We start from the raw sequence: 26,650 nt of genomic DNA on the forward strand, positions 1-26,650 counted from the left end.
TATATACATGTTCCATATATATATATACATGTTCCATATATATATATATATATATACATGTTCCATATATATATATACATGTTCCATATATATATATATATATATACATGTTCCATATATATATATATATACATGTTCCATATATATATATATATATATATATATACATGTTCCATATATATATATGGGGGGGAGAGAGAGAGAAAACACATAACATGTTAACAATTGTAGATGAAGAGTATACGGGTGTTTACTGTTCCTATACTTTCAACTTTTCTGTGGATTTGAAAATTTTCAAATACAAAAATGTGGAAAATTTATAAACACGTGTAGGGTAATATGCATACCTTGACAAATATTATTACTAAACTGGTGAACCATTGTTCACTCATCAGTGGACTCTAGAGAAGGGTTTACGAGCACAGACGCTGGAGTTAGCCTGCTGGGTCCCAGCTCACCACTCAGGAAGTGATGACCTATACAGATCACCCAGCTTCTCTCTGCTCTAAAACAGAGACCAGAGGTTGAACCAGAGAAAGGGGTCAGCACTGCTAGTTTTTACTTAAAAATAGTAAACCCAATGGTGCCTGTGGAACTCATCCACAGGGTTGATGGGAGAGTTAAACGAGAAAATCCACATACAGAACTCGGAGCAATACCCACCATTTGATAGTAAGAGCCCCCTAAAATGCTGGTGATAGGAGGATTAAAAGGATAGCAAAGAGGAGAAGCTCCAGTGTCTAAGACCCTGCATGAAGCACTGGGGATACAAAAATCAATAAGACAGCAAGTCCTCACCCTCATGTAGGGAAGTCCAGTAAGGAGTGACAGAAGTAAGCAAAGACATCTTAACAGATGCATGTAAAGTATATAGGAGAGGAAGTGATCAATTACATAGGTTTAAGAGCCAGAAAAGGTTTTGGAAAGGAAGTAGTGCTAACAAATTTCTTTCAAAAAAGGAAATTTACATCTGATTTCATAATGTAAGAATTCATTAGAATATAATGAAACATACATATTTAGTTTTTTTTGGTGAGGAAGATTAACCCTTAGCTAACATTCGTTGCCAATCTTCCTCTTCTTTTGCTCGAGGAAGATCAGCCCTGAGCTAACATCCGTGCCGATCCTCCTCTATTTTGTATGTGGGATTCCTCCACAGCATGGTGACGAGTGGAGTAGGTCTGCGCCCGGGGTTCCGAACCTGTGAGGCTGAGGCAGAGCGCACAGAACTTTAACCACTCGGCCACGGAGCTGGCCCCAGAATATAAGGAAACGTATTAAAGTATTTCTTTCAGTTGAAAACTATCATGTTTGTTTTAGCTGAGGAGATGATGCTCTAATTTTGAAGGTTACTAAGCAACCATCACAAAACGCCAGAGAATTTTAATGTAACCATCATCACTTCTTTCAGCAACACAAATCCCAATGTTTAAAAGAGTCACTGATACATAATGACCTGAGCCACTTAGTAACTATTTAAAAAATGGAATCAATTGTGTGACTGTGGATAGACTTATAGGATGTGAAGCATTTGTCAGTTTGGCTTCCTGCTTTTTTTTTAAAAAAAAGGAAAACGTTAATTCATTAATTGGTCCAAATTTATGTGATGAAGAACCTTAAACAGAAATTTGGAAACAACCTAAATGTCCATTGATAAGGGCTTGGTTAAGTAAGTGATGGCACAATGGCCCTCCTGCCTCCAGGACTGTGGCCTTCAATCCAGGCCCAGCCTGCTGTTGGAGGGACCTGCTAACCCATGGCTCCACCACGCCACTCTCCTCCTTATTCATTGACTCCTCGTCATGTTCCCTTAGCTCATCACAGCAGTTCAAACTCTTAGTATGGCATTCGACACCACCTTTCGTGATCTGAGCCCTGCCCTTCCCACCAGCCTCGTCTCCAACCACATCCACAAATATACCAACTCAGTGTAGTTCCCAGGAGATAACACACTCTCTGACACCTCCACGCTTCTACATGGAACCCCATGCTTCCCTTGTCCGCTGGACTGACACCTAGACAGGCTTCAGCACTCAGCTTCAACGTTACCATCTCCAAGACTGGCTTTAGCCTCCCCTTCTGAGTTTGGAGCCCTCCTCCGCACCTTCATAGCCTCTGTGCATACTACGTTTATATTCCTATATACACACATCATGCTATATCATCCGAGTTACAGAGTTATCTTTCTTATCCAGCTCCCCCATTAGACTTTGAGCTCTTTAAATACACAGTACCTGCTCTGAAGTAGTGTTCAGTCTCCTGACAAAGGCAGACACGACAGGTGTACAAGGTGTTAGGAGAATATAGAAGAAGGAATTTCTCTGAGGAGAGGCGGGAGTAGGAAAAGTGTCAGGAAAGGCTTGCAAGAGGAAATGTGAGCTGAGTTTTAAATGATGAGCAGGAATTCACCCTGTGGCTGGGTGGAGGGCCTTTCATTCAGACCCAGCAGCACAAGCAAAGCCAGAGACACATGAAGCAGCAGAGGGTCCGGGAAATGCGATGCAGCCCACTGGGCCAGGGTCTGCAGAGCAACAAAGAGTCCTCCGAAGATAAGGCAGTTGTCAGTCTGCAGAGCCTTGTTCTCAAAGAAGTGCGATTCTATCCACAACTGCGAACGATCAATGGACTGTAAGCAGTAGATGACACAATCAGATTACTTTCATGTATTTTCAAGCATGTAAATTGATTTCTTTTTGGAACTTTAATCAAGAGTCAAGATCTATGATATGTAATAAGGTCATAAGATAGGCAGACGAATTAAATATATTCATCTTGCAGTAAACTGTCTTTCCTGAAAACCACAATCTGCTATTAAGATTACGTCTTGTTCATCTTTTTTATCCCTTTTATATAGAAGTGCCTGGTCCTTACACCTTCAAAAACGTACTGAGTGACGTAGACTGGGCTTTGCCACAGCTACCGTGTTGGATATAAAGATGTGTAAGACGACGTCCCCAGCTCCACGGGACTGACGGTCTAGCAGAACCAAGACACAGATCCACAAATAACCACAACGTGGGCAGTGTGAGATAGGCTCCGGGCAAGCGTTATAATAAGTGTAGAGAAAGGAGGGGAAGGGCCAGCCCGGTGGCATAGCGGTTAAGTCCGCGCGCTCTGCTGAGGCTTCCTGGGGTTCGCAGGTTCCAATCCTGGGCTCGGACCTACTCACTGCTCATCAAGCCATGCTGAGGTGGCGTCCCACATGGAGAAACTAGAAGGATGTACAACTATGACGTACAACTATCTACTGGGGCTTTCGGGAGAAAAAAGGAAAAAAGGAGGAAGCTTGGCAACAAATGTTAGCTCAGGGCCAATCTTCCTCAAGAAAAAAAAAGGAAGGGAGACTTCCCGGTGCTAATGTCAGGAGGCAGAGAGGACGGGGGCATGTGAGCTGGAGTTGAGGCAGGGCTGGTTTTAGGACGTTGAGTTAAGAAAGAATCCAAACTGCAAACATAAGTGAGGTCATTTATTCTCCACAGTGATTCACTTTTAGTTGAATGTCTGCTCAGAACAAGGAAGGATAGTGATGTAAAACAGAAAAAGCCAACCAAAAGGAGGAAAAAGATACAAGGTTTATAGAAGGTGATGTTTTCCCAGCTCTTGATACACACAAATGTTGAATTATTTGTTTCTTTCAACTGAAGGCCAAAATAGTGAACTGGAAAGAATTTTTTTCAAGAACTTAAAACTATTAGGTAACATTTCAGCCAACAAGTGACATAGAATTTTACCTCTCCCGCATTCTTTGTATGCTGTTTTTTTTTTTTTTTAAGATTTTATTTATTTATTTTTTTCCCCCCAAAGCCCCAATAGATGGTTGTATGTCATAGCTGCACATCCCTCTAGTTGCTGTATGTGGGATGCGGACTCAGCATGGCCAGAGAAGCGGTGCGTCTGTGCCCGCCCGGGATCCGAACCCGGGCCGCCAGCAGCAGAGTGCGCGCACTTAACCGCTGAGCCACAGGGCCGGCCCCTGTATGCTGTTTAAAGTTGATCCTCTAGGGAGGTGGTTGTGACAATTATCAATGCTGATTGAAGCTGATGGAGGGGAAGGAAGGTTTGAGTAGGACAGTGGTGGAGAGACCATCTACTCACAGCCTGTGCCCCCTTGGACCTCGCACCTGAGCTCCAGACCCCGGAATCCAACCACACGTCACATGTCTCCACTTCCAAGTCTCACAAGCACTTCAAACATCTCACATCCAACACTGAAGTCATCATCTGCACCTTCCCCATGTTCTCTAGCTCCCTGAGCAACACACCGGAAACTTGGGTGTCATCCTTGCTTCCATCTTCCTCGTTCCTCACAACCATCATCACCAGCAGCCACCATTTATTGAATGTTAATTAACCACGAGCCACTGACTGGGCTAAGAGCATGCTAAGTATTTTCTCATTTTATCCTCACAAAAACCCCATGAGGTAGGGCTCTTACCTACACTTTACCAAAAAGAAGCTATTGCCAGGAAGGTTAGGTAAGTTTCTCAAGAACAGTTCGCGGAGGCAGCAAACCGTACCGGCAGTGGCTGTCCGCAGAGCCCAGCTCCCACCGTGTTCCTGGCGCTCTGGGCCTCTCCATCCCTTCTTTTTAGCATCTTTCAGGCCCTAGTCTTCTCTCTGTTCCCACCCCTCTAGTTAAGATAAAACCTGATCTCTCACCAGGTTTGCTGTAACAGCCTCTAAGCCTGGGCCTCAAACAGCTGTTCTCTAAATTGCCAATCAGGAAAACATTCAGAAATTGGCCCCAGAAACTTGAATACCCACAGGCCCCAGGCATTTGCCCTGAGGAAGTGAGCCCCATGGTAAACGGAGCACCTCCTTTTTCCAAATGGGGAGCTGCCAGGCAACTCCAGCCCACCAATTCCTCGCAGCAATGCAGACCTACTGATTTTTCAACCAAGCCTGATATCCACATTTCCTATGAAACACTGGCAACTATTTCAAAAAACGCTAAAACACTCTGTGAGTGAACCAAATTCACCTGTAAGCTAGATCTGACGCATTAGCACCAGCTTACAACCTCTGAAATATAGATTTGATCACACAATTTCCCTGCTTAAAATCTTTTCAGTGTTCCTCTACAGCTTTGGGATAAAGCTAATCTATTTAAGATGACATCAAAGGCCTTCCACGACTCAGCCTATTCCTACTTCTCCCACAGCAGCTCTCGTCAGATGCCCTTCAAACATATACCCCAATGCCGGATTAAGGTTCTTACATTTCCTGGAACTGGCCCCTCACTCTGGCTTCTAATTTTTAATGTATTTTTCTGTCTGGCCTGAGCACCCTTCACTTGACTTACAAATCTCTCAGGATTTAGCTGGGCCACCAGTCCATCACTCCTGGGCTGGGATGCTGCTCCCCAAGATATGCTCTCACAGTATCCCACCTGGAAACACACATCCGTATCACAACACACCTCTCATCCAGTATTGCCATTGTCTGGGGGCCTTCAACACTGATAGTAAACGACACGAACGACCATAGCTTCATCTTACTGGTATGGCATCTGCAGTGGCTGGCCCAGGATCAGGCGATAGCACTGAACACATACCTGTTGAATGAACGAATCAACTCAACGCCTCTGAGTCCACAAAATCTTCCTGACTTCTCCAGCAGGCAGCGATTCTTCCTCTGAAGAACCTCAACTCTTTATCCCCAACCTTTTCCTACTTCAGCATCTTGGAAGGACTAAGAGACAACTATCTTACCAAATTAGCTCCCCGCAAGCAAGAGGCCATGTTTCACTCATCTTTCATCTCTCCCAGCACCGGACTGAGCTCCTGGCCTCTGGTAAGCTCTCAAATGTTTGTCAAATAAATCACAGTAACTCCAAATGCAATTTTAGTTTGTCAAATGAGTGTGTGTCAAGTAAATGCACAGGAAGTCTAAATGTAATCCTACAATTCTAGTTCCTTCCAGTTCCTTTTCCTTGGTTAGGTAAACAAAACTGTCCTCCACTCTGAGGTCTGCAAATGGATATTATTAGAGAAGTGGGAAAGGAATGGGTCAGAAGCACGGACAGCTATCCATGAAAGTTTTTATTTTAGAAATGAATAATCTGAGAAATTGTCTACTTCCAATTGACAATTTCCAAAAGATGGGCATGGTAAGTAAACTGTATTTATAAACATGCTATACCATGGATACTATGACAGAGCCAAGTAAAACACGGTCCAGAGTTATTTGTATTCTACATATTGACCCCACACTAATAATAGCCAAGGCACTATACATATCATAAGGCACTCTACTTATGGCCAGCAACAATCTTGCAAAGTAGGTTTAAAGATTAGGAAATTGGGGCTCAGAAAAGTTATATAAAACATCTGGTATCTCAGAGTCGGTAAGTCACAAGAACAGGTCCTGAACACAGATCAGTTGGTGACAAACCCCACATCCCACTCTTCCGTTGGCATTGCCTCCCTAACCTCAGCCGTAGCTCTGCTAGTTAATCCTGTGACTGACAGTAATCAGAAGATACATACATTTGGATTTTTTAAGTCTCTCGGAACAAAGAAATTCCTGAACTTTTATTTCTACCACTATCAATTTTGTTCCCAAATGTTTTTATTAAAATCTTCCCTTAAAAACATTTCGTCTACCAGTTTCAAGTGTGTTGTCTTCTTGGCACCAATTCCATTAAATAGAATTTCACATATTTCACCATAATTTTCCACTGAAGTGTCATAAGGTCATAAGATCTATTAAATGACATTATTCACTTCCAAGGTATTTTAAATAAGGAATCCTTTATGTACCAAAACAATAGCATGAATACTCACAGGTGCTATTATAACATCTTATATATTTTACACAGTAAAAACACTTCTTACCTGAATTTTTCCATGGAGAATTAATGACTATGAGACACAATCCCCTCAGGTTAATGACAGGCTGGTGTTAGCAATTTCATTTGGTAGACTTTTTTTGATTTGCTTCTTTAAATATTAAAAATATAAACTGTCCTTTAGGTTAGAATGGAGGTCAATTTATTAGATTCATAAAATAGGAGAGAGGAATTATAAACTGAAAAGGAAAAGTTTAACGCAATAACTGAAATAAAATTAACTTAGTGTAATTATGAACAGAATAAACACATCTCTAAGGAATGCAGTTTTCCCCAAAAAGAGCAACTCAAAAACACAGCTAACGTTAAGTTTTATTGATAACCCTGTGAAGTTATTATTTAGAAGTTATGCCTTTCAAGACATAGATTAGCCAAAATTATTGCAAGAAATATGTTCCTCTAACCTTTGAGCTGGCACCTTATCCTGGCTATTCTCTGCCTTAAGACGTAGAAAGCTGCAAAACAAATGTCCAAAAAAAGAAATTCCAGATCTTTTCTCTGTAAGGAGCTGGACTGGGGCATTTATCAACTTGTTACATTCCCGGAGACTTACACATTCAACTCTCAGTGCTGTTCTGAAACAACAAAAAAATCTAGGACATGTTTAAAATAGTAATGTTTTAGTCACCATTTTGTCATTAAAAAACATTTTGTAACAAAAGTATTAACCAATAATTGAAGTTGTGCTATTCTTTCATAGTCCAAATTCTTTTTTTTTTTTTTTTTTTTTTAAAGATTTTATTTATTTAATTTTTTCCCCCCAAAGCCCCAGTAGATAGTTGTATGTCATAGCTGCACATCCTTCTAGTTGCTGTATGTGGGACTCGGCCTCAGGATGGACGGAGAAGTGGTACCTCGATGCACACCCGGGATCCGAACCCGGACCACCAGCATTGCAGCGCGCGCACTTAACCACCAAGCCACAGGGCCGGCCCCATAGTCCAAATTCTAAATTAAAATATTTCAGACCTTTTGTGACACTGTACCTTCCAATCCAATTTTTCATTTTCAGAATATTAATTTTTGGTTCCAAGAGACAGTATCCTTTTATTTAAATGAGTGTTGGATAAAATATCTGAAAAACAATTAAAACTTTTGATCAATTAAGAACCAAGGCGGGTAGTTTTTAAGCTGACATATCTTCACTTACCTGTTTCTTACATGCTGTGTGCTCCCCTCTCTCCAGCTCTGGGAGGAAATATTAAGGTTTTTTTTTTCTTTGCTTCCACAGCACTTTCTTCTTGCACGGCTGCCTTGGTTGTCAATAGCAACAAGAATTACCCTGAAAGCTCAGCCATTTCACTTCCAGATACATAAATAACCCAGTTTAATTAAAGAAAACGGAAGAAACTCGAAACACTGCTGCTAACACTCAGGTTCGACCTAGAGGTCCTAGTGGTAAGGGAAGGAGGATTTCATTTCTTCTCTCTTGGATTAATGCCTTCCCTCTCTGAAGCATAAAATATCCACTTTAACTTTCAATTTGTGTATTTATTTGTAGAATTTAAAATTAGGTGAATGGAGCTTTCTTTTGGGTAACATTAGAAGAAAAAATTTCTAAGTCCAAATTGATTGAATTAGTGCCATAATTTAACTATTGATCCACAATGATTGCTCTGTATTTTTAAAGGCACACATTACATTTGCTTGCTAGAGATTTTTTTTCATGTTGGTTAGGTTATAACAAATTAGTGTTTTGTTTTACTATTGTTGTTAACTTTAAAAGAACTCACCATACCTTGATGTTGACACATTCTTAAATAGGGTACTGAAATATATCAGGTACAATCTAAGCAAAAAGCTGAAAATAAATCAAAGCATAAATGGCAAATTGTATTCTAGAACACATATTAAGGAAAACTGTTTATGACTATGGTTATGTATGAGAAGGGAAAGATATAAAAGGATACCGTTTCTTTAATACTCTTTAATTGCCAATTTTGAATAATCTAATTTACCAAGAAAAATATATTAAATGGTTTTAAACAAAGGTAAAACAACTCAAGAATAGCAAACGTCATTATTTTCTAACCAATTGTACGAAGCAGCCAAGCAGTTCTGTATAGTTTATTTTCATCTTACAAGATCTTAAAGCTGGGTCACATTTCTCCTACTTATAACTTAGCCTTGAAACACACAGATTTAGTAAATTTTATGGTATTAACATGTATGCCCATTAAATAAGACTCCTGGCATAAAATTTTAGCCAATTTCTCATATTTAAAAATTTACATTTTAAAACTATAATAACTGCATTTTAAATCGAAGAAATGCTAAACCTGGAATAGACTACTTCCAGGAAGTTTCTCGGGTCTATTCTCTATTGACGCATGAGGAAATTTTCATAGGCAACCATCACCACGATTTTTGTGAAAGTCACCAAAAATAAATGCCCTGCATGCATTGCTTGTGGTGTAAACCCCAGTGTGAGAAGACTGAAACAGGACTCATTCGTAGTACATAATACAGGAAATCTGTCCCATTTTCTCCTGATCTGTTTCCCCACAGCCATCGTAAAACGCAGTAGTAAATACATGCAACGTTGCCAGCGAAGCCACTCAGTTATGGTTTCCAACTCCAGAACTCTCCTCTGAGACCCGCCCAAGAGCCACGGCTTCAGTTCATCTGCAGGCTCTCAGCGATGCTGGGCACGGTCAAAAATGATAAGCACTCTGATGATTTTATGAAATTGTGACTAACGTAAACCAGGGAAGCTAAACAATTCTGGAATTACCTTCTCTTGCCTGCTAAACACAGGTTTACAGATATGGAGTTAGTCCTGGGCTTTGGACAGTGTTAAGGAAAAGGACAGATAAGTTCCCTAAGGAGCTGAGCCCACTTTTGTCCAGAGGGATCCCTATCTTCTGGTGAGGGGGGTGATTGACTATAAAGGGTTATAAAATGCCCAAATGTTGGGCCAAGCACGACCTTTGAAAAGGAAATAATAAAATGTTTCAGACTAAGAGGACTGATGCAGTTACCACATGATCTAGGTGGGAGTCACACAGCCCCTTAAGCAAAGAGTGAAGCACGACACATGCACCCCCTTATAGGCGACAATGCCAGGGACATGCATGAAAGGGAGGGTCCTCCTGACTCTCCACTTCCACACCTCAATCCTAATCTTCAGCTAGGAAAAGTCATAACTCTACGATGTTATCCACACCCCAGCCTTAAATTTCATGCTGTATTTCTCATTGTCAAAAAGGTTGATATTAGCCTGACAAACTCTATTTACAGACAACTATCCAACTGTACATTCATAACACCAACATCCAGGACAGCAGGTCCCCTGAACAGCATTCTGAGCGAGAATCTGGATGACCCCGACTCTCAGTCCACTACTTTATAAGTATTAAAGCTACAGAATCCATCAGACCTCAATACAAGATTAGAGAACAGAACATTTAGCAAATCTATAAATTATTTCTTCATACTTTTATATTTTCTTCCCCAAATTTAATTGTTTCAAAAAACAATTCTGCCTTAGTTAGGACACAAAACCATACATGGGAATGTCTTCATCCTTCACCACAGGCACCAAGATACCACAAATCTTTTCATTCATCAATGATTTTAAAACTCAATCTAAGGGACAAAGGACCTTGAAACCACCATTATCTTTGTGAAGCACTGTGAAATATTCATGTAATCATAGGAACTTGGGATAATTTATCCAGTAGAAACTATTACCATAGTAAATATATCCAATAGAAAATCAACTCCAAACACTTGTGTACATTAAAAAACTACAACTAAGCATGAGTTGAAATTTGTTTTTCTTTAATGACCAGTGGCTTTGCTATTTGTTGGCATGCAAATATTTGGCAGATAATTACCAAGTACCTACAAAATTTTAACACTGAAATAAAATAGGAAGCACCAAAGGCTTTAGAAAAATATTATGGGTGCCAGGAAGCTTATATTTGGAAAGTCTATGGAGTTAGTTTCCATAAATTTAGCAACACACACCTTTGACCATTTAGGGATCTTTCACAGAAGCTGAGTTTGAGAACTCTGATTTATGAAAATAAGGCCAAAGATTTTTGAAAACTAACATTGTTTTTGGCAAAGTAAGAATAAATCCAAAAATTTCCAATTGTTTCTTCCTTTGGGTATATTAGCATAAATTTAAACTGTCAGGACATATTTCCTAAAATTTCAGAGTAAGTCAATAATATCTACAAAAGGCAACCCTAACTTCGTGATATGATAATGTTATAGTAGGAAAATGTTCATTCTGGAGAATTGATATCATTAATCTACAGAACGGTTAAAGAGATATTGCCCAAGTAAAGCGCTCAGTTAAAATTTAGCTGCCTCTAGATCATCCACATGTCAGTCACCTACCGCAGATCCTTAGTCTCAGCTTGGCTCTCCTCTGTATCTAGGACCTACCAAGGCTGTCTCCAGCCTCTAGTGAATGTACAGCAGAAAATAAGGGCTTCTAATTAAATAAAATTAGGAAAAAACTGTTTCTTCTCCAAAATGAAATACTAAAGCTAAGAAACCAAATTTGATTCTTCATATCTTTTTCTTTCCATTAGAGTGAAGAATAACAAGTTGACTTAGTGTTTCATCAGGCTAAGTTAAAACTAAACTTCTTGAGCGAATCTATGAAAGAACATGGAATGGACACATAGATATTCATCACTATTTTACCACACATAATAACACATAATAATACTTTATCATATCTAGGCTGTAATGTATCCTTTATGCTGGCTTTATTAGGAATTCTATTATGACCATAATTATCTCTTTAATTATGCACGAGTAGTAATTAAGTGATGAAATCAGAAAATTTAAAAAAAAGGTTTAGTGCATTAAAATGGAAAATTTCTTTATATTTGATATTACCTAATTCTATACCTTGTAACATACCATTTTTTTAGTAACTAGGTGTACATTTTGCAACTGATTTGCCACGGGGATGCGCTGTCAGGCACGTGAGGTCTAGGCTACTAGCGTTCTTCCAAGGTTCTAGTCAGCGGTTGACAGAACTGTGAAATGTTTTCAAGCCAAATTTTCTTGGCTGTTTTATTATCTTTGAGAACTGATCATTTATTTTTTCCTGTGGAGAAATGGAAGATCTTGGCCCCAGCAATGTAAACTCCTCAGGTCCCCTCCAGGTTGAGAGAGGGTGACAACGCAGACAGGTTGGTGTTGACCAGGAGGAAAGGCTTTCAAAGCCCCTCTCTCCGCTTCCCCCAAGGAAATGGGGCGCTTCCTGAATTGTGCCCTCTCAAGACACACTTTGAGTCGTCTTTTTCTTTTTTTTATGAGAGAGATTTTCCCAGGGCATATTAGCATCAGGGTTTCAGGATCCATTGCCCCTGGGGCTTCAGAAGTGCATGAAATTTGGCCCTTCCTCACACCCCAGTGAAAAGGACTTAAGTTTGGGTCTGGATGGTGCCAGGAAGAGTACATCCCTCAGACGCTGCTTTTGAGCCTATTCAGGCCTAAGTGGCTTACTTAAAGCAGCCCTCATGAGACCCAGGTGAACTATGATAACAACCAAGGGTCACTGTGGCTCCTTCGCACACCTACAACAGTCAGAAGACTGCTGGAGAAACAAGCACAGGTCAAAGATGCTGTTGTTCCTGGGTTCACTGGCTCTTATCCCATGTAACAGCATAAGTAGGCAAAATGATGCCCAGAAGCAACATTGCCTTTTTTTTTTTTTAAGAGGTTTACTACTTTATTCACCTGAAAACTCTGCATACAGTTACCAGCCATCCGGCCTCCACCCATTCCCTGGCCGGGAGAGGTGTCAGAGGGGCAGGCTGGCTCCTGCCCACCTAGAGCACACAGAGGCCTTTAAGGGGAGGCCCTGGGATGACCAGGGACTATCTGAAGCCCCATAGCAGGCTCACCTCTGCAGCTGGCCAGCCACCTGCCACCCTCCAGTTCCTCTCCGACCTCACCTCTCACCCCAAGCCATAACCTGCAGGGAGATGAATAAGTGCATAGCAAAATGGTGATGAGTTTATATACTGATATTCAATGAATACAAAAATAATAACTCATATAAAATTGATATAAAAAATTCTCCTACTGACTTCTTTGCAGAACCTCCTTATACTGGATCCTAGAAGACACCTATCTGCCCTCGATTGACAATGCCTCTGGATACCAACTCCATCAACTGTTGACTAATCTTTAAAATACATGAACCAAGAAATAAAAAATACATGGACTGGCTTTTAATTAATAATACAGCAAACTTCAGCACACCATAGGAGATCCTAACTTGAAACTGTCTTGTCTACCCTTGTCCATCCTAAGCCCTATATGGTTCACCCATCACAGCTAGATATTCTGGGCTAGATCAAGCGGAGCCAAAAGAAGGCTAAGTACATGTAATTCTTCTTACACTGCAGACAGAACAGCTCTCCATGAACCACACTCCTGGAGTAGGAGCCTCATCTTAGGTTGAAGGATCTCGTGTGGAACAGCTGTACAAAACCACCACTGGCTTCACGCTAGAAGTGCTGCTGTCGCCCTTTCCCCTCCACTCTGTGAAGGACCACGTTTCTTTCAGAACTACATGTGGGAAAAGCCATGATTTCCCCAAATAACTGGTTTGCTTTTTCCCTAATAAACAACAGAAATTATATGAGCAATAAGGCTTCCCTTTTTCCTTCGGCCACCAGAAGCTAAGAGCCAAATTATAAAACGTGTGTAGTATTCTGTGGCTTACCTATCTGCATTTTAATAACTCTCCTCCCAACATCCTCCCTTCTGTTCTATCCTTTTTTCTCCCGCTAGCCCTTGTTAATTCCTTTTTCCTTCTTTATCGCATTCATTCCTGGAAGCCACTTCACATCTTTTCCCCAACAAGATAGGACATAAACAAACAGAAATAAAGAAATCAATTCTATTTATCTTGTAAAGTATCTTCTAAGGAATCAAAAAAAAAGTGACTGAACAGAAGGTGTCTATTCTGTAATATTATCCACAATTTAATCTCCTTTAAGTCACATATTTTACTTAAGAAAATTTATAAAAGCAGAATGAGAGCTCTCCAGTTACTGCACTCGTGTAAACCAGGACGCCTCTGTAGTTCTCCACGCCTACGTGCACGTACCAGTGACGATGACTGTGCAAGGATATTCACTGCAGCGCGTTTCATAAAAACAAAATACTGAAAACCACCTAAGTGTGCCTAAATAGAGGATTTTTCAATTAACTATGGTACATCCATAGAAAAGGCATACTGTACATTCATTAAAAAAAGAGTCAGGTTTACATGAACTGATAAGGACTGATCTCCAGAATGTATTTAACTGAACTCTATACCTTTCATATACCATTCTATGAAAAAAGAAGACACAGAATAGTTCATACTGTCATTTTACAAAAAAAGAAAAATTTGGTAATACTTAGAAATCTCTGCAAAGATAATAGGAAACAGCAGTTGCCTGTTAGGGGCTGGAAGTAGGTGGCAGGAACACAAGGATGTTAGAAGGACTTACCATCATGGTCTTCTCTCTCTCTCAATCTTTTAATTTTTTTACTTATGCATGGATATCTTGTTTTTTAAAAAATAAGATGATTTAGGTATATAATTGGGATAAAGTTTGGAATAACTAATGGGAAAGATATACTCCCACAGTTTTAAAGTCACTTTTTAAAAGTATTTTGGTACATCAATGTTTTAATATTTCCTGAAAATCTTTATGTCCCAAAAAACTTTATTCAGATAGCAAAATTCTACATACTCCTCCCTAACAGGTCATGGGTCTAGTAAAACAGCAAACACTATATACATAGCTATAAAACATTATAGCTGAACTATAAAGATAACAAAAGGTCAATGAAGTAAGCAATTCCTAAAAGAATGTGTGAGTCTTTCCTACAAGTAAAAAGGACCTTACATACATAAAAAGCAGACAGCTGATAGGCAGGAAGCCAGGTAGAGACCCTGGCAGGTAGACAACCCTCATCCCATCCTCCCTATATCAACCAGGTGCCTCTGGTCCAAGAATCAACAGATGAAAAATGGCGCAGAGGGACCTTCACTGATTTGTCAGAGGGATTTCTGGGGAAAGAGTAGGAATCAGAGCATCCTAGGATCAAGCAACAGATCAGATTCTGGATGTAGGATTGCCTTAAGTCAGCATTGCAACCCAGTCTTTCCATTACCGACTTACCACCAAGTGAGAAACCGTTGTCCCATTGCTCAAAACTACAAATGCACACGCCATTTGATGACGTGTAAAAAGTTATCTTGCAGAAATACTATAACACATGCAAAACAGTCTTTTTCCAGTGTATGTTCAAGGTTGCTTATTTTAGAACTGTTTGTATTAGCAAAAGATTAGAATCAACATAAATGTCCATCAATAAGAAACTGGTTAATAAATTATGATATAGCCATACAATGGAATACTATGACTTCACAAAAAAGTGAGCAGGCTCTTCATGTACTGATGATAAAGAAAGCCTTCCGAGATGTACCGTTAAGAAAAAGCAGCAAGATAAAGAACAGTGTACACAGTATGATTTCATTTGTATTAAAGGGGTGGTGGAGGAGATATATAGGAATTTGCCTGTAAGTATTTCTGAAAGGTACACAAAAACCTGATAATACTTATTGCTCTGAGGAGGGGTATTTGAGGAAATAAATGCATTTTCTCTTACAAAATAAATAAATATTATTAAAAGGCTGATGGGAAAAATTTTAAAACCTGCACAAAATTTCTGGGAAATGGGCAAAAGTGTCTGTTGTGGTGGGGGAAGGAGGAGTGATGAGGATTAGGCCATCAGAACCCTTCTCTCCTTCCCTTTCATCTCTCCTGTGATGAACACCTTCCATTACGCACTGAAGGACGCCGCATGGAATCACTCAGCATCATTGGATGATCACTTTAAAAGCACGCGGTTGACTCAACTGACTCAAAAAGCATATAACATGAATTCTAGAGATCAAAACCACCATACAGAAATGCGAGACATTAGCCTTGCTATAGCAGGGGCGGGGGAAGCACACCTACACTTTTAAAAGCTCATGGGAAGCTTTCCAAGCAGCAACCACAGTGCCGCAGTTTCTGGGGCCAGAGTGGCTCCTTGGTCGCAGTGCTGGCACGCAGGGGCACTTTCCTGCAGCCTGTCCCGTGGCAGGTGTTTGAGGGCAGACCTAGGAGCTGAATTTGCAGGGACTACAGTGCTTCCCTTCACTTGGCCTGGTATCCCAGCTTGAGAAGTACTGAAATATCTAATCCATAAAGGTTAAGACCTGCCCAGATTAACTTTATGAGAGGATCTTAGGAAATTAGCAGATCTTAACAGTACTACATAAGGATCTATTCTAATGAGGGAAAAGAATGAAGGAACCAGGTCATCTCTGTGAAAATTAACTTTCAAGACGATGTACTCAAAAACTGCCTGCTTGAAAAGGTCAAACTTCTTCAACACTGATTTTAGTCTGGAATCTGCATTCCAAGACCACTTGAAGTTGCCCAAAGTACGTGGTGTTCTTAAATAACCTTTTCCCGGAAAGTGGTGGTTGAATAATCTTAATGAAAAACTTCACTTCTTAAGGATTTGGAGATTCAGGTTTAATGCTGAAAGCAGTTATGAGATTGTCCACTGCTTTGCTCTTATTCATTTCCTCCTCAAAAAAAGAAGCAGGGTCTGCATTCTCACCCCAAAAATCAGAGCAGGAAGCTACTAACCATTATGACAGTGAAGGGCCTCAGCTCCATGTCGCTGGCCCCAGGACCTGCTGGATCCTTCCACAGGGCTCCGGGCAGCACAGCCCGCCCTGGGACTCCCAGCTACTCTCGGAGCATAGGGCTGTGCGGGTGTCCAAGAAAGCCTTATCTACACAGCGCTAAGCCCTGCTCCGCGGAGGGCAATGTGGTTGTTGACCACAAGGGAAAGGCGTTCACCGGGAATTATCTCTTTGTAGGGGAACACTACGTGTAGCCTTCAAAGCCGATTCCAATATTTCTTATTTACTCTTAAGAACCTCTCAATAATCAAAAACAGGTGTAATCCATACAATTTTGTGACTAGGGACAGGAAACCAATGACGAGCATAGAGAGCAAAAATTAATAAACAATGTTCCATTTACAAGGCCGAGTTTCTGAACAAGTAAGGAATGAAATATGAAATTTAAATGTTTCATTTACGAAATCAAAATTCTCTGCTTAAACTAATAACCTCTTCATTTGAAAAACGGAAAGAACTAACTCAACAAGGTAACAATGTGCTCATCATTCTTTCTGGTGGTCCACAACCATAAGCCAGTAATCTATACTATCCAACTAAAATTATTTGACAACTCTGAAGTAGCTTCAGAATGAATGACTTTCTCGGTCCCTATGTAACACTAACCTAGACGTCTATTTAACGCTGATAAGAATCCAGCATTTCCCCTTCACATGGCAAGTGTACAGCTGTAGCCCCTCCTAACTTCAGGGAAGTGGGAGGAACGGGTTGAGAGCCAATGAAGCCAAGTCAAACTCGGGGGTAGGAGTCACCTCTTTCTACAATCTCCAGAGAAACATAACAAAACATCTGCGTTTTGCCTGGCCGTAAGGAAAAATGGTACAAAACCATCCTAATTCACACAATTTCCTTCAGAAACCACAAAATGCTCACTGACAAAGAACTCGGAAACTGAAGAGCTCTGTGGAAACCTGGAGCTGGTAGTACTCTGAGTTTCTCTTCACACCTCGACAAAGTGCTCTCAACAGAAACGCTACCATCCCAGCCACATCTTCAGCCAAATCTCCAAGCAACAGAAAGACCAGCCCACAGAAACACAGTGCCTAGACCCTGTATATATATTCTCTGCCATACTAAGATGGGGTTTAGAGTGTAATGCACCTTAGACACCCACTAGGAAAATAAGGAAACTGCAGCTGAGAAACGTTCAACAGCTACTCGGGTACAGACGCCACAGCTTGACTCAGGGTCCCAAACGGTCTGCGCTTTCATTAAGAATTGTTTCCAGAGCATGCAGAGCTTTTTGAAATAAAATATACAATTCCTGAGAAATCCTTGTGACAGTGCTCTCCACTTGGTAGGAGTAGAGAAGTTGTGAAAATAGTTAAAGTGAAGTGTGCCATTAATATGATGGAAAAGTTAAGGAACAGAATAATTACAGAGGGGCCGACCCGGTGGCACAGCGGTTAAGTTTGAATGCTCTGGTTTAGCGGCCCAGGATTTGCCAGTTTGGATCCTGGGTGTGGACCTAGTCACCACTCATCAAGCCATGCTGAGGCAGCATCCCACACAGAAGAACTAGAAGGACCTACAACTAGGATATACAACTATGTACTGGGGCTTTGGGGAGAAAAAAGAAAAAGAAGAAGATTGGCTACAGATGTTAGCTCAGGGCCAATCTTCCTCAAAAAAACAAAACAAACAATAAAAAAAGAATAATTACAGAGCAAGAAACAAATATTTTGTGACAGTCTGAGTGATTAAGGGGCCGTGTGCTGTAAATATGTCACCATCAGTGTGTTATGAACATATTAAGAAAATTTTCCTTTACAACAAAGAGCCACATCAATAGTCAATAAAGGTAAAGCCCAAGACAATGAGAGCATCAAATTTTGAATTCCAGTATGTAGAGATCTGTGGATGAGTCAAGAACACAAAACAAAGAATCAAAGGATAAGGGAAGGCAAGGGTCTGACGAACACAAGAGCTGGGAAAGCACAACCTGCCTGGTTCTGGGACAGGTGCTGCTGCCCCAGCCACCGGATGGAGAGCTGGGATGGAACGCTGCCACAGAAGCAGGAGGACCCCTCCTCCGCCTGTTGGGGAGCACCTCCCATCCTTCCTTCCTCGGGCCCAGAGGAAAGGATGGGAGTGTGGCTGAATGTGGCTTTGTAGCCAGACACAGCGAGCCAGGAGTGGAGGCTGAGCCCCTGCAATGCTTGCTGGCCTCTCTGCAAACAAGTCCATGAAAAGGGGGTAGCAAGTGAAAATAAAAGGCAGCATGTTTTCTGTAAATACATATATTTGACTCCTATGAATACTGAGTCAAAACATCTCACATATGCTCAACCAAATGGAATAAACACCAAAGGGTCACTGCACGAGGGCGTGAGATCTGATAAATAACAAGGCTCCAGCCCCCCAACTTACACACACATCTAAGGGGTAAACTGGGAGGTGCCGTCTATAGGTGAGACAGTTTCCTCATCGTCTGCTGTGCTGACTTGAAGGAAAATTCCAAACTGAATCATTCAGAAAAACGAGAACCAGGGAGAAGGTTCCTCGTGGGAAAGAACCCTGAGATTATCAAAGGGTCCGGAAGGCAAAAACATTTTCCACGTTCAATTTCCCAGAAGCTCTTTAGAATTTTTATAGGTAATCCATTACCAGATGCCACTGTTAAAGAACAGCAAGGCATTTCCCTTGGATGAATATAGCGACAAAGGCTTTAATGTCACAAAAGGTCTCTTGAACACTAATCAGGATTTTCCATTTGTCCCCAGCAAGCCTCTTTTTGGTGCAGTTCTTCCCACTTTGAGCTGACCTCTCGCCCCACATTCCTCCACCTGCTTGTGGCAAAACAAAGACGGGGGCTCCCTTGACTGACGAGGGACCTTTGGACCATCTGAGATCCTGGAAAAATAAAACATGCACAAGGAAACATCCATCTGTGAACTCATTTTTACAACTTTGCCATCTACAAGATTAAAGGTAAAGATCCATCTGGCTCTTTTTAATTTAAAGGCATTTTACTTTATTGCAACACAGAGAACCTTGGAACCACTTTTTATTTTGGCACTATAAATGCAAAAATACATCTGTCATGCCTAAAGAAGGAAGAACCTGATAGCAGGTACGCCCCGCTCCACAGCACTGTCCCTTGCATTTCTTTAATTTCACCAAACACATATGTAGTATTTACTCTATGCCAGGAATAGTTTTAAGGGCTTTACAAATCATAACTTATTTAGACTTCGTTATGGTCCTCTGAGGTATTGTACTATCTTAGATCCATTTCAGAGATGAGGAATATAAAGCACAGAGACACTGAATGACTCGCTCAAGGTCACACAGCTAAGAGGGGGAACTAATCTGCACCAGGCAGTCCAGCTTTAGAGTCCATGCTCCCCTCTGCCATGCTGCCTCTCAGACTTTCACCAAATCTAAGTTAAGATAAACTGCGATTTGTGCAGGATCATCTTACATATTTTTATAACATTACCATTTCAATAATTAACTCATGCCATGTTACAGTTTCCTCAGATTCTTGAGGAATAACAAGAAGGAAAAGATAAATACCATCAAATACTATATTTGACCCCTTTGCAATCTTTTGGAAATGAAATGCAGGTATAGAAAACAAAAAAATAGTGTCCTGGATCTGCTGGGAAAGCTACCGTGCAGAAAGTGAAATGCTAGGAAATCGCTTGGATGTTTGAATTTTGAAACACCACAACACTGAAGAGTCTTTACACTCATGCAAATTCAGAATCGCCAAACTGGCGTATACCAGAGAAAATTTAACTACATGGTAAAGGGACACAGCACAGCTCCTAGAGGTTCTTTCTGGGGAATTCCACAGCTGATGAACCTCTAAGAGACAGAGGGAGACAGAGGAGTTTTCTCCTTGGAATTCTTTTAGCACATCTGGCAGAGCACACATCTACTCCGACGCCTCTGCCGACCGCTTGGCACTCTGCCCGCAGGGAAGGCGCTCTGCCATACGCAGGGCGCTCTGCCAGGGCAGCTGGGTCCCGGCTGGGGCTGGGCACTGTGCACACTCAGAGTACCTCAGCATTTACTTTGGGAGTGTCCTGCAAAGTAAGGCAGCAAAGAAGGAGGAAACCATCTCCATTCCTGCAAAGAATGACTCCTGTTCTACTTGGAAAAGGCGTGTGTGTTGGGCCAGGAGAAGGGTCCTCTCTTCACCCCGATTATGATAAGTCTGATCGATCGTCAGAGTGCACACCTGTGGCCTCCCACTCTGCAAATACTCTGATGCTGTGTGTAACTGGCAGAAGACTATATTCTACCAGGTCCCATTCTTCTTTTTGATCGTCTTCCCTTAACAACAACGTTGAGTAGACTAACCAGTAGGGGCACAGCAGCTTTGCCTAGCTCTTCCGTTTGCTGGCAACTGGAGTTGCCATCATCACCCTTTATAGCAGGATGCAATGGCCCACCTGTGCAAAGAGCCTGGACTGGTGGCTTGCAGGCAGCAGGTAGACGAACATTAGTCCTCCTTACTTTCCATCCCTGACCAGAGACATCAGCGTGACATATGACTACAGAGTCAGCCTGTCACCGTCCCTCTCCCTTCTTCACAAATGTCAGGACAGACATCACCTGGATTCTCAAAGACTAAACCAGCAGAGGGGCTCCTAACTTTTCTGAACTTATATGTCCTTGACTCCTCACAAGGCAGGCTCCTCCCTTCTTAGCTGCCCTCCCCCAGTCCCGAAGGACCCTTTCTCACTAGCAATGAAACACTGGGATCTACAGAACCAACTTAATTCCCGTCATCTCACCAGACATGCCAACTGAGCACTCTAAAGATGCCCCAGGGCCGGCTCCGTGGCTTAGCGGTTAAGTGAGCGCGCTCTGATGCTGGCGGCCCGGGTTCGGATCCCGGGCATGCCCCAAGGCGCCACTTCTCCGTCCAACGCGAGGCCGAGTCCCACGTGCAGCAACTAGAAGGATGTGAACCTATGACATACAACTATCTACTGGGGCTTTGGGGGGAAAAAATGAATAAATAAAATCTTAAAAAAAAAAAAAAAAGATGCCCCAGAAATTTACTTAATCAGTTGTGGATTTTTTTTCTAGGGGGAGTGGGATAAAATTTTGAGATCCAGATAAAATGCTGGGAACAAACTTCTGTGGTATGGCCCTGATTTCTACCATTAAAACATCCATTGGTGATCGTGGAAAAGGTAAAAGTCAGTGTTCTTATTACAATGTTGTTGATAGAACTTAGAACTTAAAAATGATGTTTTTTCAGAGGTGTTCTTTGATTATCCTGGGTGGTCCATTTAGAACACAGTCAATACACTCTCACTTCAAATAAAGATTTACAAATAGGCCACTTTACACAACAGGTAAGGTAAGGTTTTTATAAGTGCTTTAAGGTTCAGAGTTTATTAGTGTAAATACAGTCTAGACTCATTATCTTACCCCCATGTCAGAGCCTGGATGAGTGAGCCTGATGAGAAAACAGGAGCTGGAGACATTGGGGACAGAAGCTAAAATGAGCATCCTAGGTGGCTCTCTGTGAATATCCACAGTGGCACCTTCCTGCAGGCGGCTCAGGGGGGAAAGGGGCAGAATAAGGAGTCGGGGGCTGCAAACCCCCAGGCCTTGCTCAGTAATGGGCCCTCTGGTGTGCGAGGGAGCCGTGAGTGCTGGTGGGAGCCCCAGAGAGGATACTCACGCTGACACTGTCCCCAGGACCGGCGGGCCCAGCCCCAGCAGCAGTCGATCCTCCCACCATAACGACACAGGCCAACCGAGGACACTATCTGCCTGGGCCACCTACCAAACAAAATGATGCAAAAGAAAGAAAGACACTTTTGAAATTAAAAGTAATTTCCTCTTTGTTACTATTTTAGAAACAAAATTTAAATCAGACCCAACAATTTTCTATGAACTCCTTCATGCCTGCAGAAATTTAAGGATAAAACACCTTTGGGGAAATAGTTGTGCTGTGATATAATTTCAAATTTCAGACAGTTAAACACACACCCCACACACAGGAGTAGGGAAGAAAGGAGGGAGGCGGGATCCTTTCTTAAATGGAAACAGCACCAGCTAAAGCCAAGAATTCTCAAGGCTGCCACTCACGGGGTGGTTTCTGGAGCCTGAAATAAAACAGTCCTCAAAGACCCACACCTGTTACTGAGGGGAAAGCCCGTTTTGGCGGATTCGTAGCGAATTGAAAAGTATTAAATAAAAAACATGTCCAAGCAGAAAGAAAAAAATTCTGCCTTATATAAAGGGTAGATGTGGGAAGGGGCAGGAAGAGAGACATTCCTCAAAATCAAATGAAACAGAACTCTTGGAGATAAGACTCTGCGGGGGGAAAAAGTTCCCAGAAAAAAAATGTACTAGAAAAAGAAGTCGAAATGAAAACAAGGAGAGTTTAAAGCGCAGCTAGCATGTTGTGTCCTCGTGGTTTGAACCCTTCCCGCATCAACAACTCAGGTTATCGTCCTCTCTAATGTAAATAAGTACTGGAGAGAGGAATCAATTTCAGGATACCGATTTATCCACCAGATTCCTCTCTGACACCTTACCTGGTAAATCGTTTCCTTGTTTTCCCCCAGAGGATCAATATTTTAATTGGCTGCTTTACACATCTTTTTAAAACTACTTTAAAATCTTATGCATAATCATGTGAGGTATTTCTTGTTGCAAATGTGTGTGCAAGAAATGCACGACATACCGAATGTGGGCCCAAACTTGCTTTAATAAAATAAAATAGCCTCTGGCCGCAGCCACGTTTTCTTAAACTCTCCTAATCTTTTCAACTCCTTTTCTCTCCCCCCTTTGCCCGCAAGTCTAAAGTACAAAATAATCCCCAACTTTCTATTTCCTCCACCAGCTGGTAACTTCTCCTTGGCGCCCCGCTGGTTCCCTCGGTTCCCCTCCAGGCACAAGAAAGCCGATCAATCGTGGGGCCGATTCTTCCCAAGACCGCAGGTCAACCAGGTGCGCGCTCCTCAGGGCTGCGCGCGGAGACGCTCGGCGGGCGGGGCGCCGGGGGCGGGGGTGGGGTGGGGAGTGGGGTGCGGGGGCCGTGGGTGAGGGTTTGGTTGGAGTGGGGCTGGGGGCGCTGAGAGGGGGCTGGAAGGCGGTGTGACCCGGGCTGAAATCTCTCCTGGCTGCTCCCCCCGGGTTTCTGCGCGAGCGGCCGGGATCGGCGCCCGAGGCCAGTCTGGTCTGTGACTGCGCGGAGGTGGGGTGACCCAGCGCGCCCTCCCGACCGACACACGCGCGCGCGCACACACACACACACACACACACACACACACACACACACACACACACACACACACTCGCCGACCGACACACGCGCGCGCGCACACACACACACACACACACACACACACATACACACACACACACACACACACACACACACACACACACACACTCGCCCGGCGGATCCGGCGGCGGAGGGCCGGCTGAGTGACAGCGGAGACGGAGCCGGGCGCTGGAACCTGTCGGAGCACGCAGCGGGCGGCTCGCCCCAGGTCCCGGGCGCTGTGCGTGCACGTGCACACTCACTCACACACTCACGCCTAGCGTTCCCTCCTCTCGGTGCTTATTTTGAGTCCCCCTCCCTGGAGAACACCAGGTGGGGAGGCGGACAGGTCCCTGGAAGCCGGGTGGCTTCCCTCCTCCGTGCGAGCGGCCCGCAGCTCCGAGCCGGGTCCAGCCCGCCCCGGGAAGTGTCCCACGAAGAGCTGTCCAAACCCCGGGCGAGAGCTCCCCAGCCCGGGGTCCCGTGCGTCACCCCGCGTCGGCGGCCCAGACGCCGGGCTCCCCCCTACCGTGCCCGGCCCGGCTCCCCCGCCGGGGCCGGACGGAGAGACGCCATGGGCCGCGCCGCCGGGCAGGCCCAGGAGGGCGCGCGGGCGCGCGGAGGGCGGCAGGGCGCCGGGCTCACTCACCGCGCGTCGAAGTCGGCGGCCGCCGGCAGGTAGAGCGCGGCCGCGAGCAGCAGCGCCACGAGCAGGTCCATGCGGGCGCGTCCGGCGGCGCCTCCGCGCGGGGCAGGGCGGTGCGGGGCGCTCGCCCGCTCGGCTCCGGGACTGGGGCGCCGGACCCCGCGGCCACGGCGGGCGGGCGGAGCGCAGGGCAGCGGGAGCGGGTCTGCGGCGCGGCGCCCGGAGCCCCTCCGGTCCCTCCCGGCGAGGGGAGGCGCTGCAGGGGGAGCCGCGCCGCCGCGGGGAGGGGAGGGGCGCGGAGGGGAGTGGCGGGGAGAGGCGGGGCGGGGCGCGGGGTGCTTAACTCCCCGCCCTCCGGCCCGGGCGCGGGGTGAGGCGCGGGCCCGGGGTGGGGCGCTGCGGGAAGGCGGCCAAGCGGGGCGAGCGCCGGGCAGGAGGAGAGCGGCGAGGCCCCCGGCGGAGGGCAGCGGGCGCTCGCAGGAAGGGGAGCCGGGAGGAGAGGGGCCGGGGCGGGGGCGCGCGCTCCGCGGGGTCCGCCGGGACAGGTGGGGGCCGCCCGGGCAGGTGGCGCCCGGGGCGGGCGCGCCTTCCCCGGCGCAAGGCTCACGGGCCGGAGCCGCGCAGCGTCTGCATCGGTGAAACCACAGCGCGACGTGGACGGTTTAGCGAAGGCGAACCCCGGAGTCGGCTTCTCCGCAGAGTTGGCAGGGGCGGACGTTGTGTTTTGTACCCAACCAAAAGAAATGTTGGGCTCTCGGGTCGAGGTCTGCAGGAGCGTGCAGGCTGCCTCCGTCTCTGCCGCCCGGCCGGGCGCGTGCCCGCGGGGAGGGGGCTGGTCCCGCCGAGAGCCCTGCCGTCCGGATCCTGCGGGGAGCCTTCAGAAGCCGCTTGAGACGATCATCGCTCTGTGGTTGCAGAGTGAAAAGTACTGTACGCAAGGACTGTGTTCAAGTGGAAACACGCAGTGATTATCCTAAAATGCACGTTAAGACGTCGGTCCAGTCGCGTCACCCTCTTCCCAAAGCCTCCCCGCATGACTCCAGGGCAGTGAGCTGCCATCTCCATCCTCTCAGGCCTCGCCTCCTACCCCTCTCTTCCCCTAATCCGTGGCCTCGCCTTTCTCGGGCGTTTCAGGCGTGTCCCCGCCTTAGAGCCTGCCTGCGTGTTACCGCTGCCTGAACCTGGGTATCTGCGTTCTCACTTCCTTCAGTCTCCTCTCAAATGTCACCGCTCGGAGGAGACCACCCATGACCACCCTCTGTAACACTGCACCCCCTCACGCCCCCTGCCTGTTCTCCACACCACTCATCGTCCAGTTTCCTGTGTAACCTGCTCATTCATTGTTTGTATGTCTTCTTTCTGCTGGAATGCAGACCCTACAAGAATGAGGTCTTTGTTTAGTGCCTAGAACGGTGCCTACACCGACTAGGTGCTCAGAAATGTTTATTGGATGAGTTTGTTACATTACAAAGTTTTTCCCCCATCTTTATTTTCATTTTGAGGTTTCTCAACTTCACACTTTTAGTGGAAAGTTCTGTGGCAGAGTGACCTTCCTATCCCGATCTCTTAGTGTGTATAAAAACAGGAATTTTCTGCAAGAATAGGAAAAATAATGGTTTCAACTTAAATGACTCTTTGATTTCCGAGTTGTTTTCTGTTAGCAAAACAAGTTTCTATTTTAATCTCAGGAAATATCCATGCCAATTCAGGCTTGGGACATTATTTTAGGCAAACAGCTTGGTGTCATCCATTTCAGATCTTTCTAATGAAGTCCAAAAATGTAGGAGTCAAAATATTTTTTCTGCAGAAATCAAATTTTTGTAAGTGTAATGTAGGCTCAGTTCCAGTGGCTACTCCTTAGCCGTTTTCTTTGTTTGGCTGGTTCCTGGCTTGGATGTGCAAAGAAGCTGCACCAGAGCAATGGATGTTTAGGGAGAAACGGCCTGACCCACAGGCTGCAACTGGAGATGGAAGGAAAGGGGGATGGGAGGTGGGGGAAAACAGGGTGAACATGTGGAGCAGACTGTAATGCCCCATCTGCATGCCTCTTTTGTTTTCTTCCCGTAACTTTTCTTTGGCCTAGAAAACTGTCCTTCGTCTCCCTGCTCCATCTGGACTCTCCCCACTTACCCTTGAGTCCAAGCTCGGCTGACACTTACCCAGGAAGCCTGT

General features: G+C 44.3%; 1 protein-coding gene across 2 annotated transcripts in view; it reads right to left on the reverse strand.

Annotated features, from left to right (window-relative positions):
• The window catches only part of NPNT (nephronectin), a 76,770-nt gene extending 52,139 nt beyond the window's left edge, over positions 1–24,631 (reverse strand). The window contains exons 1-3 of one of the 2 annotated variants that reach the window (XM_087437770.1): positions 24,482–24,631; positions 22,240–22,340; positions 7,255–7,305 (exon numbers count right to left, since the gene is read on the reverse strand). In XM_087437770.1, the coding sequence (XP_087293896.1) occupies positions 7,255–7,305; positions 22,240–22,340; positions 24,482–24,552 (223 nt within the window). In that variant the 5' untranslated portion in view covers positions 24,553–24,631. The remainder of the gene's footprint in view (positions 1–7,254; positions 7,306–22,239; positions 22,341–24,481) is intronic. The other variant, XM_087437771.1, reaches the window with a different exon arrangement.
• Positions 24,632–26,650: the final 2,019 nt, after the last annotated feature.

This window comes from Ceratotherium simum, chromosome 12, assembly GCF_057802395.1.
Source record: "Ceratotherium simum simum isolate JZ-2026a chromosome 12, ASM5780239v1, whole genome shotgun sequence".
Taxonomy (NCBI): domain Eukaryota; kingdom Metazoa; phylum Chordata; class Mammalia; order Perissodactyla; family Rhinocerotidae; genus Ceratotherium; species Ceratotherium simum.